At 42.7% G+C, this 16,124-nt stretch overlaps 1 protein-coding gene across 3 annotated transcripts in view; it reads right to left on the bottom strand.

Annotated features, from left to right (window-relative positions):
- Positions 1–16,124, bottom strand: part of RSPH10B (radial spoke head 10 homolog B) — a 517,038-nt gene that overhangs the window by 480,794 nt on the left and 20,120 nt on the right. For all 3 annotated transcript variants that reach the window (XM_078665151.1, XM_078665153.1, XM_078665152.1), the window contains exon 2: positions 12,116–12,457. In XM_078665151.1, coding sequence (XP_078521277.1) covers positions 12,116–12,384 — 269 coding nt within the window. In that variant the 5' untranslated portion in view covers positions 12,385–12,457. The remainder of the gene's footprint in view (positions 1–12,115; positions 12,458–16,124) is intronic.

Here is a 16,124-nt window from a genome sequence, read left to right as displayed (position 1 = left end):
CATCTTTGTAGTCGTTTTGAACCCGGTTCTGCAAGTCATTGTTGTAAGATTTGACGCAGTAATGCGAATCGCACACTATTAGTGTGGGGAATTCGCGATCGGCATTTTCAAGCGCCATCTTTAAAGATCCTATTTCAGCTCGCTGAGTTGAACAGTTTCTGAGTGATTCAGTTTTGGTAATTAATGGTCTGAATTTACCAAAGCGCCAGCGACCTTTAACAATCGCGCTCGCTGCGTTGAAGGATATTTTCTCTACATCGTAGTGTTGTGCAAATCTGTCCATGTAGATTACACATGTGTATTGTTCGAGAGGCAGAATTTCGATTGACAGAGGATATTCTTCTTCATATTCTAGATTTTCTATTTTTTTCATTTTCGGGTCAAAATAGTATTTCACGTCTTCTGCAGCAAGAGAATTTTCCCATTGTATCCATTTTGGATCTAATGCCTCGGCAGTCAAATTGCGTGGGCTTGTTAATGCCTCAAGGGCTGATTCTGCTGTTAAAACAGTTATCCTTCTGCCTTGGGCTTGGGCTCTTTCTTTTGCTACAGCCGTTTGAACCGCGGTTAAAAAAATTTCAGTTGAACTGATTTTCATTTCAGCTTGTGTGTACAAGTGTGATTTGTAAGCTATTGGTACCGTTTCCCCCAGGTTTTCTCAACTTATCCCTATTTCTTAGGTTGTATCTTTTCTCAGAGGGCTCCCTCTGGGGAGACTTGTCACCTGGTTCTGGAGATCTCTCTCTCCGTTGAGGAGACCTTCCCCTGGACTGGAATCGTTTTTCTTTGGGAGTGGATTGTTTATTTCCATCCCAACTCTTTTTTGGAGTATTTAGATTATTTATAATAAATGTTTTTTCAGGATTTTCAGTTAGTTGGGGTTTTACTGGTTTCCCACCCAAACTATCTCTACCTAGTTCTTCATAGGATTTTTCTATGATTCTGACAAGTTCAAATGGTTGTTCAACAGGTCAAGGCTGTGGGGAGTCCTTTTGGAAATGGGAATGGAGCGATCGTTGGTGGGTTTCTTGGCAGACCTTCATCAAGGATTAGAGGCCTCTGTTCGCGTCACTCAAGAATGAAGATGCACTGAACTTTTTAAATCTCAGAGAGGGGTGAGGCAAGGGTGCATCCTTGCCCCTCTCCTTTTTACTTTATATATAAATGCACTTGAGCCAGTGCTCTCCACCATGGTAGTTGACGTCCCGCGTGCAGGAGAGACTAATATCCCGGTCCTCCTGTACGCGGATGACGCAGTCCTACTGGCCCGAACGGGCGTGGCCCTTAATAAATTATTTGCCTCGTTTGGGGATTTCATGACCTCGTTAGATCTGAAAATAAATACACAAAAATCCCAGGTCATGATTGTGGGACTCAAGGGCAGGAAAAAGAAACCTATAACCTTCAGCTGCTTAGGAAAAGAAGTACTTAGGGTCTCCTCCTTTAGCTATTTGGGCGTGACCATTAATGATAAAGGAACCTGGGGCGCCCAACACAAGTCTAAAACAAATGCAGTTACTAGATCCGCTGCAGCCCTTTTGAGCTTCGCTAAAAGAATGGGGTCACGACCAATGGAAGCCATTCTCAAGGTGTATAAAGCCAAATGCTTGGCAATCGCCACCTATGGAGCCTCAATCTGGGGATATATAAACCCAGACAATATTCAGAAGGCGGAAAATAGATTTCTCAGATCACTACTTTCCGTCCCCCAGTCCACTCCCACCTTTACCACTCATTCAGAGCTAGGCATTGGGGTCGTCACAGATCAAATAAAATCTGCCCCTGTTATCTCCTGGCTAAAAACTTGGCTAAATGAGGAAATCTCCCTAAACCACCAGATCCTCAAAGACTGCTTGGCCATGGATGGTGCCCAAAAATCCCATGGCTGGCCTATGTAAAATCTATGTTATCATACGTGGGACGCACAGATCTTTTTTATTCCCCTGATAGCATAAAAAAAGAGGATATCATGATGATAAAAACATCATTGATAAACTCTTTTATGGCAGAGCGGGAGGAAAGAGAGTTTAAAAAACCGACTGTTAGAAGAAATTATGCCCTCATTACTGTCCCAGGCCCAGAACCCTACCTTGTCTTTGTTAATAAACCATTCCACCGTTTTCTTTTAACTAGATTTCGTTTAAATTTGATACACTTTTTGTTAGGCACCTACGCTAGATGGGAAACTCCTGACAACGCAAGTCCTTGTGATTGTGATCACTTTTCATCTCAGGACACCCTACACTTCATTATGTTTTGCGATCATTATGCACTAATTAGGAAAAAATACCTCCTACCGATTCTTCGAGAGGCTGGCTTTTTACAGGTCAGGCCAGCACTCTTATTTTTGCAACTTTTGCATAGTGCACGAATAACTTTCTATGTAGCAAACCTTTTACTGGCAGGAGTTCGTATAAACAAAAGGCGTAACAAAGGAATACAAGGACAAATTTTCAATGAAATATTTTAGCAAACTTTGGTGTTTTAAATTCTTAAGATTAGGTGAAATAATTATTTTCTACGGTAAACTTTTTATCGATGTAATACTCGTTTACATATATTATCTTAAATGAATTTATGAAATATGTTGATTTTATATACGACACATTTTGTACATATTTTACTATTGTTGCACTTTATTGTTTTTTCTATGATCTGTATCCTGTGTCTTTTTGTGATTTTTAAAAATCGAATAAAAGTGATTGACTGACAAATGGTTGTTCTGCTATATCTGTTTCTTTCAATTTTTGGCGTCTGGCTGCTTCTCCCTTTATGTTGGCTAACAATAGAGCCGAGACCTGCTTGAAGTCTTTCAGTAATTTCATACCCAGAGTTAAAGCAGGTTCTGGACCGTATTAATTTTGAATCTGTCTTAGCACATCTGGTATAACCATAGACGGAACACCATGTGTTTTTGTGTAAATCGAAGCAAAGACTGTGCCTCAAGTGTCACAGTCCTCCACATGTGGTGCGATCCCCATTGGAACACAGATAGTCAGAATTCTGTGTTCCTCAGTAGGCATAGTATCAGGAAATACTGCCTCTATTTGAGTGATTTTCTGAGCTAACCAGAATGGAATTTGTTCCCGTTTTGTAGGTACGTTGCCAATGGCTGATTGTATATTTTGTGGTGTGATTTTATTTGTGTTCCCCTGGTGAGGGGTGGTGTCTGGAATTTTTATTGCCGGTTGGACTGTTGAAGTCCTCATGACATATTGGACCAATTGTCTGTGTATTTTAATTAACAGTTTTAGTTGAGCTAACAGCTCTCGGTCTGACATTTTATCAATGTCTGGATGTGGTGTGTAGCTGGCTAGAACCGGCCATGTTGCTCCTGGTCTACCTAGTGGACCGATCCTGGTGATGTGATTTTGATGTTTTAGGGCGCCTTTAAACCAGAGCAGGTGCTCTTGGCAATTTAGTGGGATTTCAACGTACTCGAAAGGAGTGTATTCATCCGGAGGTTCCTCTATTTTGTAATAGTGGAATTCGTGTGTTACAGCGTTTGCTGCTGGAAAGTTTATCCATGAGTAAAATACCTCTGTCTGCCGATATTCATGGGCCTCTACCACGAATATGACTGTACCACCTCTTGGTGTTAGTCCATTTTCTATAAGTTTAAGAGTTATAGTTTTCCTTACATTTACCGGAATGATTATACCATTCGGGTCATTTTCTTGGAGACTTGTGTCATCCGCTAGGAGTTGAGCTGCTATTCTAGATGCCTCCCTTTCTTCGTCACTTTACGTCATTTTTACTTACAGAAAGTTTTTTGTTGCAGATCAAGTTTCAAGGGAAACAAAGATTAGGTGCACAATATTTTGGAACACTGTATCCTTCAACGTTGACTAAATCAAAAACTATACATAGGAATCTCTTCCTACTAAGTTCCGGCGGATTTTAACCTTTTACCCACTCCAGACGTCTTTTGGAGTTTTTACGGGAAAAGGGTTCTGTGTGAAAAAGCACAACTGAGTTACTCTAGTGTCTTGCGTTAGATTATCGCCTTACCAAACGTTGGGCGCCATGTAGTGTAGTTCCTATATTCCCAATAGGCTCTGCGCATTGGAATAATATAAACAGCAGTGTAGACGTAGGACTGAGGTCGACTAGGTCTCTACTGACTATATTAGACCTAATTAGTTTTGCCAGCTAGCTCAGAGGTCACTAGAAACGTTCTCGAGTAAACAAGGAGGAGTTTAACTTCCCTGGATAGACAAGAAGGGATTAGCTTCTGACAACCATAAACATGACAACTTTGCTCCCTCAGAATAAGAGTGTATCTCTAGAGTCGTGTGAAAACAATAGACAGCTATTTTACTCAGTCAATCGTGCATACTTCGTTTCACCAGAGTGCAGAGAAATAGAGAGACGGGCGTTTTCAATAAAAGGTGTTATTTATTGAGCAGTCTTCTTTCTCATGCAAGAGAAATGAATTGCCACAATTGCAATACTTAACATAAAGTAAAGTGCGTACAGTAAACAGAGTATTATGAAATAATACTGTAAAAGCATTGATATGGTTTCTTAGCCATATGATACTTTAAAATGGATAAAATATATACATACATAAATACATTGACTAACGTACTCAACTGGTGCTTCTAATCTACGCCTACCCCGGTGTACCTGACTTAAGCCTAATACGTGGGAAGGAGTAAGTAAGTAGTAGTTTAAGTTAAGTTGGGTTTTGCCAAGGAATCTGAATCAAGAATTCTCTCAAGGGTTTAGTCAGCTCCGTAGCTGGGTAATAGAAAGCAGGAGGTCTGGTATCTCTCTCTCAGGACTCGATATCCCAGCAACCCGCAAGGGCGGCTGGAAACACCGGAGCTGGATTTTCTCGGCTGGAGAAAAAGACAGCGTCTCTCTCAGTGCGTCAAAGGGGAGGGGCGGCATCCGTGGGCTCTCGCATCAGCTGGGCTCTCGGGCAAGTAGATAGCCGCCCTGCTCCAAACCACTGTGTGTTTGCTAAGGCAACGTTGGTATATTTATACCTGAAAGGTGCCGGGTTTGACGTAAGGTTGGACATAAGACGTCAATACAGATGTCACTAAGAACTGGCCGTTCTTTCAGTGCTCGCAGGAGTTCTAGGACAAATCAAAACAGAAACATGGGGATTTCCCAGGTTGCTTTAGGTTTGCTTTGTTTAAAGAACGCGTTGTACTTTCTAGGAGTCTGGGGAAGTAACCTTGCTTAATTTGGACTGCATGGGCTACGACTAAATATGGATATGATTTCTATGCCTTTATAAGGATATTATTTATTATAGCCATACAAGGGCATAAATTAGGAATATCGAATTAGGGTCCTAGATAGAAATACAACAGTAATGATGTGAACCAACCTATTAGTTCAGTTCACAAAATTATACACTCGTCACAAAAATACAGGTCATAATCTGAGACCAGTACTTTGCAATTAGCGTTTCATACATCAGGCCCATAGAGACTTAGTACCAGTTTTGGAGTTGTTTCAGAATGGAAAATCCTCTGACATTTACAGGAAGTGCTAAATCCAGGAGAGAATCAACCAATGGAATGTTCTTCACCATACTATCCCTATGATGGATCAAATTGTATAGATTGATTTTCTTCCGGACACGGTGCTTTTTCCAGATACTAAAGGATCTTTTATTACTAATCCACTGTGAAGCAGAGCCTCATTGTGGGAACACATCAGGAAGCTGCATTTACGGGAACGATATACAACATAATAGTTATACACTGCAAGAACAAAATGACACTGATAATGGGATGCCTTTAAGGCAATGATATGAAGAGTATCTATATCTATTTCATGATTTGCAGAAACAGTAAAGTTAAAGAGCCCATGGGAGGATATTACATGATCTCACCCTAGAATTTGGCACTCCACTGGTGGACCATAAAGCATAATATTCAGTCTGCAAATTATGGTATAGATGGGACTACCAGGCATGTGAAGCCACAGTACACAAAACAGAAAATATCAACTAAAATGTAGGAGGGACACCAACCACAAAGCTAGATAAACTTGGCACAGTCAGATGCCATATATTAACTTTATCATGATACGAGAAACCCTGTATACCCGGATGTACATATTGAGCAAAGGATCAAATAAACACAATATTACAAATGGCTTAACATGCTAAACAAGATGACCACCACTACCGAAACAAAGAATAAAGAGTAAAGGCCAGGCCCTGATTCTCTTTCAGCTGCATTCTATCACACTTAAAACTTGTATAGTGCCCACCAACTGCTTTGGCTGTTTCTGCATTTCAAAAGAGAGTGGGATTGTTCCGGCCTCCCATCGAGGGGGTATGGTGTTGATGCTCCCTAAGGCTGGAAAAGATACAAAAAGACTGCAACATATTATGGCTCCTGTCATGCTTGACCTTAATGCGAAGATACTAACCAATTTATGGCTAACAGACTCTTCTTGGTCCTAACCAGGACACTATACCAGGATCAATACGAGGTTATACTAGGCCAAACCATCTCAAATAATCTGTGATGTTTTTTTCAGTAAAATAGATTAGGTCACTTTTTCTACATAATAATTGATGACATCAAGAACTGAAACCCTCTCAGCACCGTCACTGGAAAGTCGACAAGACACTCATGTCCATTGAATGAGAATGTCTAGTGCCTTTTGGAAATCATCAGAGAAGAGTAGTCAGACCTTTTCAGGTTGAAGTGCCAGAATGTTATTCTTTCAGTCAGACCCTCCACCAATTTGCAGAAGGCATCTGGTGGGCAACTGAAATATAGGCCAGATTTCCTACTAGAAACGTTCTGCCTGCACCTGTACCTGACCTCCTCTTCCCCTGCTTGTGTTGTACTGTGTGTGGTTTAACAGTATCTATTTACATACTTTTGACCAGTCTATACTAGTTTGTACCCCTCTGATGTCCAAAACAGCATCAGAAGATGGACTGGGCACTGGTTAGGAGAAGGTTCACATCTGGCCCCACACATGTGCTTTGGCTTAGAGTCCCAACAGTTTCCCAGAGCGGGGAAAGCATTATCCCATTCAGCCAGTAGCTGTAATTCAACTGGACTTCAAGGAGATTTCTCTGCACCAGGTGACTTAAGTACCTACCAGTAACATGATCCTGGTGTTTGTTGTTTTGGCCAAAACCCTACTTTGATGATAGTTTATGAACAAAATGGAGACTGCACTAGTTTGCATGGAGGTGGTCTTCTGAGAGTAGACCACCCATAAATAAATATAACTTTAAGCCCCAGCTGGCCAGGAACAATTCAAAATGCATCCTGCATCACACCGGGTGATCCTTGAACCCAGAAGATTCCTTAATAGCTAGTTTTCAGGCATGGGAGACACAGCTGTTTTCCTTCTTCATCCTAGTTTATAGAATATTGTGTTAATTATGGAGGGTTGCTCTGATTCTGAAACTGCTTCAACAGTGTCTCTAATGATAACAGTGCCAGAGATGGTTCTGTTCGCTCTCATGGTTAGATCCAAACCCAGTACCCTGGTCCCAACATGGGAGCTTGTGGCTCCAGTGCGTGATCAGGTGCCAGGGCTGCCCATGAGAAATACATTGTTGACTCTAATCTGTCACTTTGAAGAGATGGCCCCTAATGTACGGGATCCCCAAGGAACTTACTTGGAGTGCCAGCTCATTACAGCACTAGACTAGGGGTGAGGTCGGTAACCCCCTAATTGTAATTCCCTGTAACAGTTTTCAAGAATGGACATTGACTACCAAATCACAGGTAACCCAATTAGTGAGGTTCAAGACCTGCCAATCAGCACTACCAAACTAACATACTGTTTGGACTAGTGTACAGTATTTTTTTTCTTTGGGTGGCTAGCTGTTTGGTTTCTTTTCTTGATGTTTGGGACCGTTTGCTGACACTTGGGACCACATTTAGGGGCCCATTAGGATGGCGGGCGAGGGCAATCCGCCCGCCATATTCGTATGGCGGGGGGGACCGCGGCGGACGGATGTCCATCCGCCGCTTTTCCGCCCCGGTCACAAGGCGACCGGGGGACGGAAAAGGTTTAATATGGTGGCGGTGTCTAATAGACACTGCCAGCCATATTATGATGGGCTGCTTTAGATGCCTTTCTGCGGCGGCATGCAGTCTTCACTCTGGGGGCCCCCTGTGGGCCCCCAGAGTTAAAGAGAGGTGGGGGGTGCACACGGGGGTACCTGTGGTACCCACCTGCATTTGCATAGACAAAGCGGCAGGCACTGCGTGTTGCCTGCCGCTTTGTCTATGCAAATGCATTAATGCATTGTTAGCATTGTGGCGGTGGTGCTGAGAGCACCACCCGCCACAATGCTAACAATGCAGGATGTGCCCGCCACTGTGGTGGGCACATCCTAATACCCCCCACGGGACCCCCGCACTTATGGCGGGCGGTCCCAATCACCATGAGGATGGTGGGCGGGCAAAGTCCGCGCGCCATCCTAATGACCCCCTAAGTGTCTAGAGGATGGATGGTCCCATCACAAAGTGACAGATATCCCATCTGCATTATTACAAGTCCCATAGGATAAATACAATAAGACGGACAGAATATCTATCAAGTTTGTAACAGACTAACCCGTCTGGCAAATCTGGCCCTTAGCCACTGGGTCGCTAACCTGATGAGTTGTTCAGCCATCCGTGGAAGCCATGAGAAGCTAGGACAGACAATGAATATGTCATAACTTGATACATTGTAACATCCAACACCCTAAGTGACTCGCTGAAGTAATTAAAGGCTCATGAAAACAATTTGCCAGTTGTTATGAAGAAAATCAGCCCCCTTAGGTTTATTCAACAATCACTTTTTGACTTGGTAGTGCTTCAGGTCTTGAGGTCCAGCTCACCGCTTTGAACCCAGTAAGACCATCAAATCATCTAGTACTGCCAACAGAGATGTGTACCACTACAAACCCAACCAAGGTAACACAAAGCGCGCAAAATACTTTTTGTCTAAGCAAGATCCATATATCTGAGCAACCCCTGAAGTGCCACTCAACTACATGCTACTAAAAGTTGATGACCTGGGTGACTGCGTCCTCCCTGCCTGCCTGGTCGGCTGATGCAAGCCTAATCCTCTGAACTTATGCTGCAACCGCAAGGGACTTTAGGTCTCCATGCTTCTGTGCTCTTTTCCAGCACAGCACAATTCGTGACTGAGCGGCTGCCACCCTCATGCAAGAGCATCAGGCAACTCCAGCCAGGGGACCCTTAATCAGCACAAGGGCAACAAACATCTGTGTGATGGGAGACTCAGGGGCCACTAATTACGTTCTGCATAAGGGCCCCATCATTTAGCAGTATGCCACTGACTCCAACCTTATCTCGGCTCCAGCAGCAGTGCCATAAGGTGTTGCCTCCATGCCCTTAGGAAGTTTCAGAGTCCCCCAACTCCCTGAACAAGCCAACTGCCTGTACAACCACCAAGCAAGAAGGGTACACTCTTGATGTGACCAGTGAGTCACCCCATTCCTCAGAGTTATCAACCGAAGACAACAATTGAACTATGACTGAGCATTGTAAATGTTCTACTTTCTGGCAGAAATCAGGCACTATACTTGACCAGTTTTCCATGTACTTGGCAAATCAGTGAGCATACGTCAGTATCTAGCTCCCTTATTTGTTCAGTTTTTGGCAATTAATTGAGCTTATGTTAATATCTGGATTCAGAGTTTGTCAGGTAGTTGGAAACTAAGAGAGCTTGTAGTAGTACCCGACTTGTGTTTTCATCAGGTACTTGACAATTCAATGAGATTGTGGTAGAATCTGGCTAATGTGTTTGTCGGATACTTGGCAATTCAGTGAACTTGTTGTGGTATCTGGTTTGTTTATTTATTTTTATTTTATCCACTTATACAGCGCATGGTTACACCGCCGATGTGTCCCTGCGCTAGTAGCCAAAAATTAACGAACAGTAGGGGTTGCAGGTCCAATAGAATTCAGTACTACACCAAGGTCCTGGCATAGTATGCTGACTAGGTGGTAGGAAAAAGCCATGTCTTCAATTTCCTGCGGAAAGCCATTTCGACGGGCTCTGTTCTTATTTCAGCTGGCAGTGTAATCCAATGTTTAGCTGCCAGGAAACTAAAGTATCGGCAACCTATTCTAGCCTTCTTAATTCTTGGAATCCTTACTGGTGCTTTACCTTTGGATCACAAGTCTCTACTGGTTGTGTATGTCGCAATCATAGTTTAAAGGGAACGTGGCCCTTCTTTGCAGTTATGTTATGTTATGTGTATTTGTAAAGTGCACTATCACCAGCAGGGGATCCTGGTGCTGAGCAGGTGTGTGTGCCCAGCTATGCCTATGGTAGGTTGGTTAATTGAAAAGCTAGGTTTTCAGCTGCTTGCAGAGTTCAAGACGTGAGGAGGAGGATCTGATGTGGAGTGTGAGCTCGTTCCACACTTTAGGAGCGATCTAGGAGAATGCCCGTCCTCCTGATTTGATTATGTATATCCCTGGGATGTGTACGAGTAGGTGTCCTGTAAAGTGGAGGTGTCTTGTTGGTTGGTGGAAGGAGATACAGCTGTTAGGTAGGTGGGGCCAGAGTTGTGCAATGCCTCGAATGTGTGTGTGGAAAGAGTTTGAATTGAGCACATTTGTTTATCAGGAGCCAGTGTGGTTCCTTGAGGTGTAGTGTGATGTGGGTCCTGTACGGTAGGTTGACAAAAGTGAGTGCCGAGTTCTGGGTGGTTTCTTGGTGATTCTGTCGAAGAGGGTGTTCTCATAGTCCAACTTCCTGGTGACTATGGCATGAGTGACAGTTTTTATAGTGTTGTTTGGGAGCTATTTGAAGATCTTCCTCAGCATTTTCAGGGAGCATTGACAGCGCTGACTTGTGGAGTCTTATCTGGTTTGCTGTTGATGATTATTCCAAGGCTCCTGGCATGGGTTTTGGCTGTGGGTGCTGATCCAAGTTCAGCCGGTCATCAGGTTGTGTCTCCTGATGAGGTGTTCCTGCTGAAGATTATTACTTCTATCTTGTCAGTGTTGAGCTTGAGACAGTTGGCTTTCATCCAGTTAGCGACTTCAGTCATGCAGGCGGTGAACTTATTTCTTGTTATCGGTGTTGTGACCAAAAGGAAGACTAGAAGTTTTGTGTCATCTGCATAGGAGAGGCCGTTAATATGATGTGTGCTGATGATGTTGGCCAGAGGTATCTTGTATGCGTTGAAGAGGGTGGAATTGAGCGACAAGCCTTAAGGCACTACGCAGATAGGTTTGCGGGCTTCCAAGGAGTAAGGTCCCAGGCTGACAGCTTCTATTCTATTTTTTAAGAAGGAGCAGATCCAACGGAGAGCTGGATGCCAGTATCGTGCTGGCACCTGAAGAGGATGGGGTCTAAGACCATGTCAAATGCTGCAGAGACATGCAGAAGAATTAGGGCTGCCATGTCCCCTCTGTCAAAGACCATGCGGATGTCATCTTTAGGGGCACTGAGTGCTGTTTTTGTATTGTGGTTGGGTCTTAATCCGGACTGCGTGGCGTTGTGGAGCTGGTGGTTACTGAGGTAGTTGCTGAGGTGTCAGTAGGTTTTCCAAGACCTTTGCTCGGTATGGCAGGAGGGAGATGGGCCTGTAATTGGAAAGCATGCCTGGGTCAGCAGATGCTTTCCTGAGTAGGGGCATGATGGTGGTATTTTTCCAGGAATCCTGGGATGTGGATGAGCCGATGGAGGCATTGAGGATGGAAATATCTGACTTCTGGATTTGTCCAGTACTTCACAATTCAGTGAGCTTGTGGTTGTATTTGCCTTCTGTGATTGACAGGGACTTGGAATCACAGTGAACTTACAGCACTATACTTAGTACGATATGCCTTCAGTGTTTGCCAGGTATTGTGATCATGAAGCAAAATAATTTGACACAACATGAACTTAACCTATGTAAGGGTTTTGGTTTACAAATTCTTTTTTTGTTTTTATTAATCAGTGTGCTCAGTTAGGCTGACACTGTAGGCGGGAAAGTTGTAAAGAAGTGTTATTTTAATAGTCAAAAGTTGTTCTACTCCTAAAGCAAAGACAATATGTATTTTCCTCATGATATTTTACATCTGCAATAAGACACCCAGGGGTAAGTGGTAAACAAACACAAACATTCCCACAATATGTGATATTTATTTCAGATTATTACCTTTCAACAATAAGTTGGGTGAGGATTGGTTCTTCGTAATATTCGGCTGTGGGAGGAACTTGGTTAGGAGGCTCTTCTTCCTGCTTTGGTGGCTCTTCCACAATCTCTGGCAATACTGAAGCAGACAATTCTTCTAATATAAAGCTTAAGGTCACCCCTAATTGTGACCCCTTCAAATCACCCTCGTCAACTTTCGGTTCCGAAGTCAGAGGCGTATGCGCATGCTTTGGTGATTTCTTTGAATCTGTTTTCTTCTTATCTCTTGCCATGGCTACTCACTTCTTCAGTGTGCTGATACACCTCAACCAAGCATTTAGGTTTCCTTCAACAAGACTTGATGATCTGCAGAAAAAAAACATTGATCCATTTATCCTTTCAAGATTGAATTATTAATATAAGTTTGTTTACGTGGCCCAAAGGCTGGTAAGAAGAGGAATGTTGGCCGAATTAAAAAATGTTCATTTATTCGAACAGGATGCTTCAAGGGGTCTTATGAGAGCACAACACACTTTAAATATTATTGCATGATATTACCTACACACAACTGACATGAAAGTATTTTCAAATAGAAGTTAAAATTCCCTACGCCACCATTTAAGAGGATTCTTTAATGGTATGGTGGTGTGAAAAAAGTAAAAATGGTTTAGTTGCGTATGTAGATCAAGTTACCAATCTAGCACACTTTTTCCACACCACCATACCATTAAAGAATCCTCTTAAATGGTGGCGTAGGGAATTTTAACTCACATAACACGAGCACTGCACCCACCTTTTTCATTCCTGGACACTACTGCAATACCAGTTGGTCTTCCTCCAGGTGGAGGTCAGCATACCTATGATAAAAACCCAATGATGATGCTGTCACGTTATTGACAGACGGAGAACCAAGATATACCGCCCACAACTTGTGTATGTGAATGAGGGTTTTCTTAGGAACATTCGCAAACCAATTGATCCTTGTTACACAGGTACAAGTGGTCCATTCTCCCTCTTGATTTTGATACTATTACATGGAAGCCAAATGGACTATAACTTCCCTTTGCCTCCCCTTCTGATTCGTGCGGAAGCTATTTAACGTAATGGAAAATAAGCATAATCTGTCCATTCTTAAAAATTCACCTGAGAAACGAAATTGGACTACCAAAACTACCCAAATTCTTTCCACAGCTTAACCTGAAAAATGGGTGTATATCTAAGTTTGAACAGTGTTTGTGCTTCTCCCTGGCAAAGGGAGGTCCAGGAAGACCCACAAGAACTGTAAAAACAAGCATAGGCAAATCCAGTAGGTTAAATGTTTCAAAGCAGTTGAGCTGATGGGCTACATGGCTTAAAGTAAAACAAAAAACAGAAAAGCACTATGACGTGGCCAGCGTTGACCATGTCATTGCCCTTTTTTTTACCTTTAAGTCATGTGGCACAGTAGCCCGCGATGCTGTACAACATGTAAAATAAAATAGTACACGGTTGATTGGAGGGAGACATATTGGGCGGGATGGTTGGTGGAAGTAACTTTTGGAGCAGGAGGAGGACAGGGATGAAGAAGAGGGACTGCAGAGCATGCACTCTCAAAATTCATGGCATTACACAAAAAAAGAGTACCTGCTGGCCAGTGAAAGGACACTGGTCACAAGAAGCAATACTTTGTCCCTGATCCACAGCATGGACGAAGACCTGAAGACTTCGAAGCCCAGGAGGAAGCCTGATGCCAGGAGGAGCAACTGACCAAATGGAAGCAAGGAAACAAGAGTGATGGGGAACCAACCAATGATATGTAAACGTAAGTAAGCGGAGGGCTTTAGGCCCCCTTTAAGAAATTTTTTCCAGGACAATAGCTTTCACTGACAGTGCATGTGCGCTGTAGGCAAGACCTAAAAATGAGCCAAGAAAGTGACAGTTCTGGTGGTCTACCTGGTTCTCCCAGGAACTCATTTCGCTGATGAGAAACACACAAAAATACCCCAAACTGCCACATCAGTCAATTCTCGATTTGTGGGCTATGTTTTCCCAGTTTTGCAGAATTATTTGAAATTCACTTCGACATACTACAGATCCAAAAAACTCACACGTCACTAGTTCTTGCTACTGAGACAAACAGTGCTGTGCTCTGTCTACTGAGCTAATGCACTGAGAAAAACAGTGCAGTACAACTAGCTACAGATCCTGCATGGTGATCTCTATGGTGGCATCTTGACTGTATTTTACGGACCGAGCCTGTACCTTTATGTCCATACCAGTAAAACATTGGAAAAGCAGTGAAGTTCCGTTTTTTCCCCTTTTTAAATAGAAATCTACCACAGCTGACTCATGAAAAAATCATTTACAATTATTTGAGAGCCACCAAAATTATTTCTTAATGGCTAAGGATAATTGCCATGTTCTAAAAGCAGATTGAGAATTTTATACAAATGAATTTTCATCTACCAGCTATTTTCCCTTCCAGAATACCAAAACGTGTACAAATGGCCAATATTTTCTTTTTCATTTTTATAAAGGTGGCAACCGTAACTTCATCTCTGTAGCCGGAGTTATGCACTGTTTCACTAAGTATCCGGTGTGAAATATGTATGATTACAGGTGAAACTGCAAATCTCTTGCAGAAACACAAAAATAGGCTACCAAAATTGTGACCTTACATAAATATGTCCCTACAACAATATTGATCTTTATTTTGTACTGAAATCCAACCATACTCACGTTCCCACAAAATGTAAGACTGGGTTCATTTAGTAGTCTAACTTCAGCCTTAGCTTAGGTGAAGTGCATGATAGTGGCATTAGGGGCAGGCTGACCTTTTTTGCCTGACAGTGCCAATGCAAGGTCAAGAATTTGGTGGTGCAGCTTTTTTGGAAAATATGATTTTGCAGTTTATGTCTTTACATGCTGCCATTGAGGACCCCATGTGCAGTACAGGGGTCAAGCTACTGGAACAAACAGTGCCATCCTCCAGCTAATGAGGCAGGAAATGCAGAGCTCTAGTTACTGAAACAGAGAAGTGCAGAGACAACTAAGACAAGCAGGGCATTGCTTTATCTGCTGGAACAAACAGTACAAAGACTTCCTGATTGGTCATTGAGCCTTTCCGACTGTGTCATGGCTCTGTCTCTTACTGTATATCTAGCATTCCTACCATCTCTCACCTCACAGCCAGATCTCATTCTGATATCAGAGCTCTTGGTGTCATCTTTTCTCTTCTGCAGCCACTGCTCGTCTACAGTCACTCATCGTCCTGGAGGCCAGCAGGTTCCTTTGTTTCTTTCCACTGCTCTCAATTTAAATTGTCTTTTTCTGTGGTGCATGTGTTACGAGTGCCCTCAGTGCAGCCCAAAAGAGAGTCGAACCACAACTTTGAGAAAGTGGGAGAGCAAGAGAGAAAGATACTACTCAAAGTGACCGGCTTGTAGGCCTTTGCGGGATGGAACAAGATCTGGCACGAGAAGTCCTTATATTATTGTATTCAGCAGAACAAAATACATTTTCACAGGATAGTTTTTTTTATCATGGGTACAACATGAAACTGGAATTTTCAGAACATGGTTCCAGTTTTCAAGTTCCAGTTTTCCAGCTGGGGCTGTATGGTTAAAATGTAGACAAACGATATTGAGGGTTACAACAATGGTGGTTTGTAAAGAAAAATAATATTACCCACTACATTACAATACAAAAACTACAGGGATGATATGAAGCACCTAGTTTTAGATGGAAAACACCTGAACATACCCCTCATTGAATTTGGATGCCAATGAATAGGTCATGATCAACCCCAGATCTTTGTCTGCGTTTACTGGGGAAGATCAGCCCCTCGTTAGAGAAACGTTACAGATGTTCAACCAAAGACGAGGCCTTCAACAAACTCATTATTATAGAATTCAGAATGAACTAATTCATGGTCTACTGCAAATAAGATGACAGTGGGGGTATCTACAAGGGCATCCTCCTCATTTAAGAACAATGATATCTTCTCATAATCCAATTACCTGAATGATCTAGGCCAATGAGATCTTATATCTGT

The sequence above is a fragment of the Lissotriton helveticus genome, chromosome 10 (assembly GCF_964261635.1).
Source record: "Lissotriton helveticus chromosome 10, aLisHel1.1, whole genome shotgun sequence".
Taxonomy (NCBI): Eukaryota; Metazoa; Chordata; class Amphibia; order Caudata; family Salamandridae; genus Lissotriton; species Lissotriton helveticus.
This window is presented reverse-complemented; position numbering and strand designations above follow the sequence as displayed.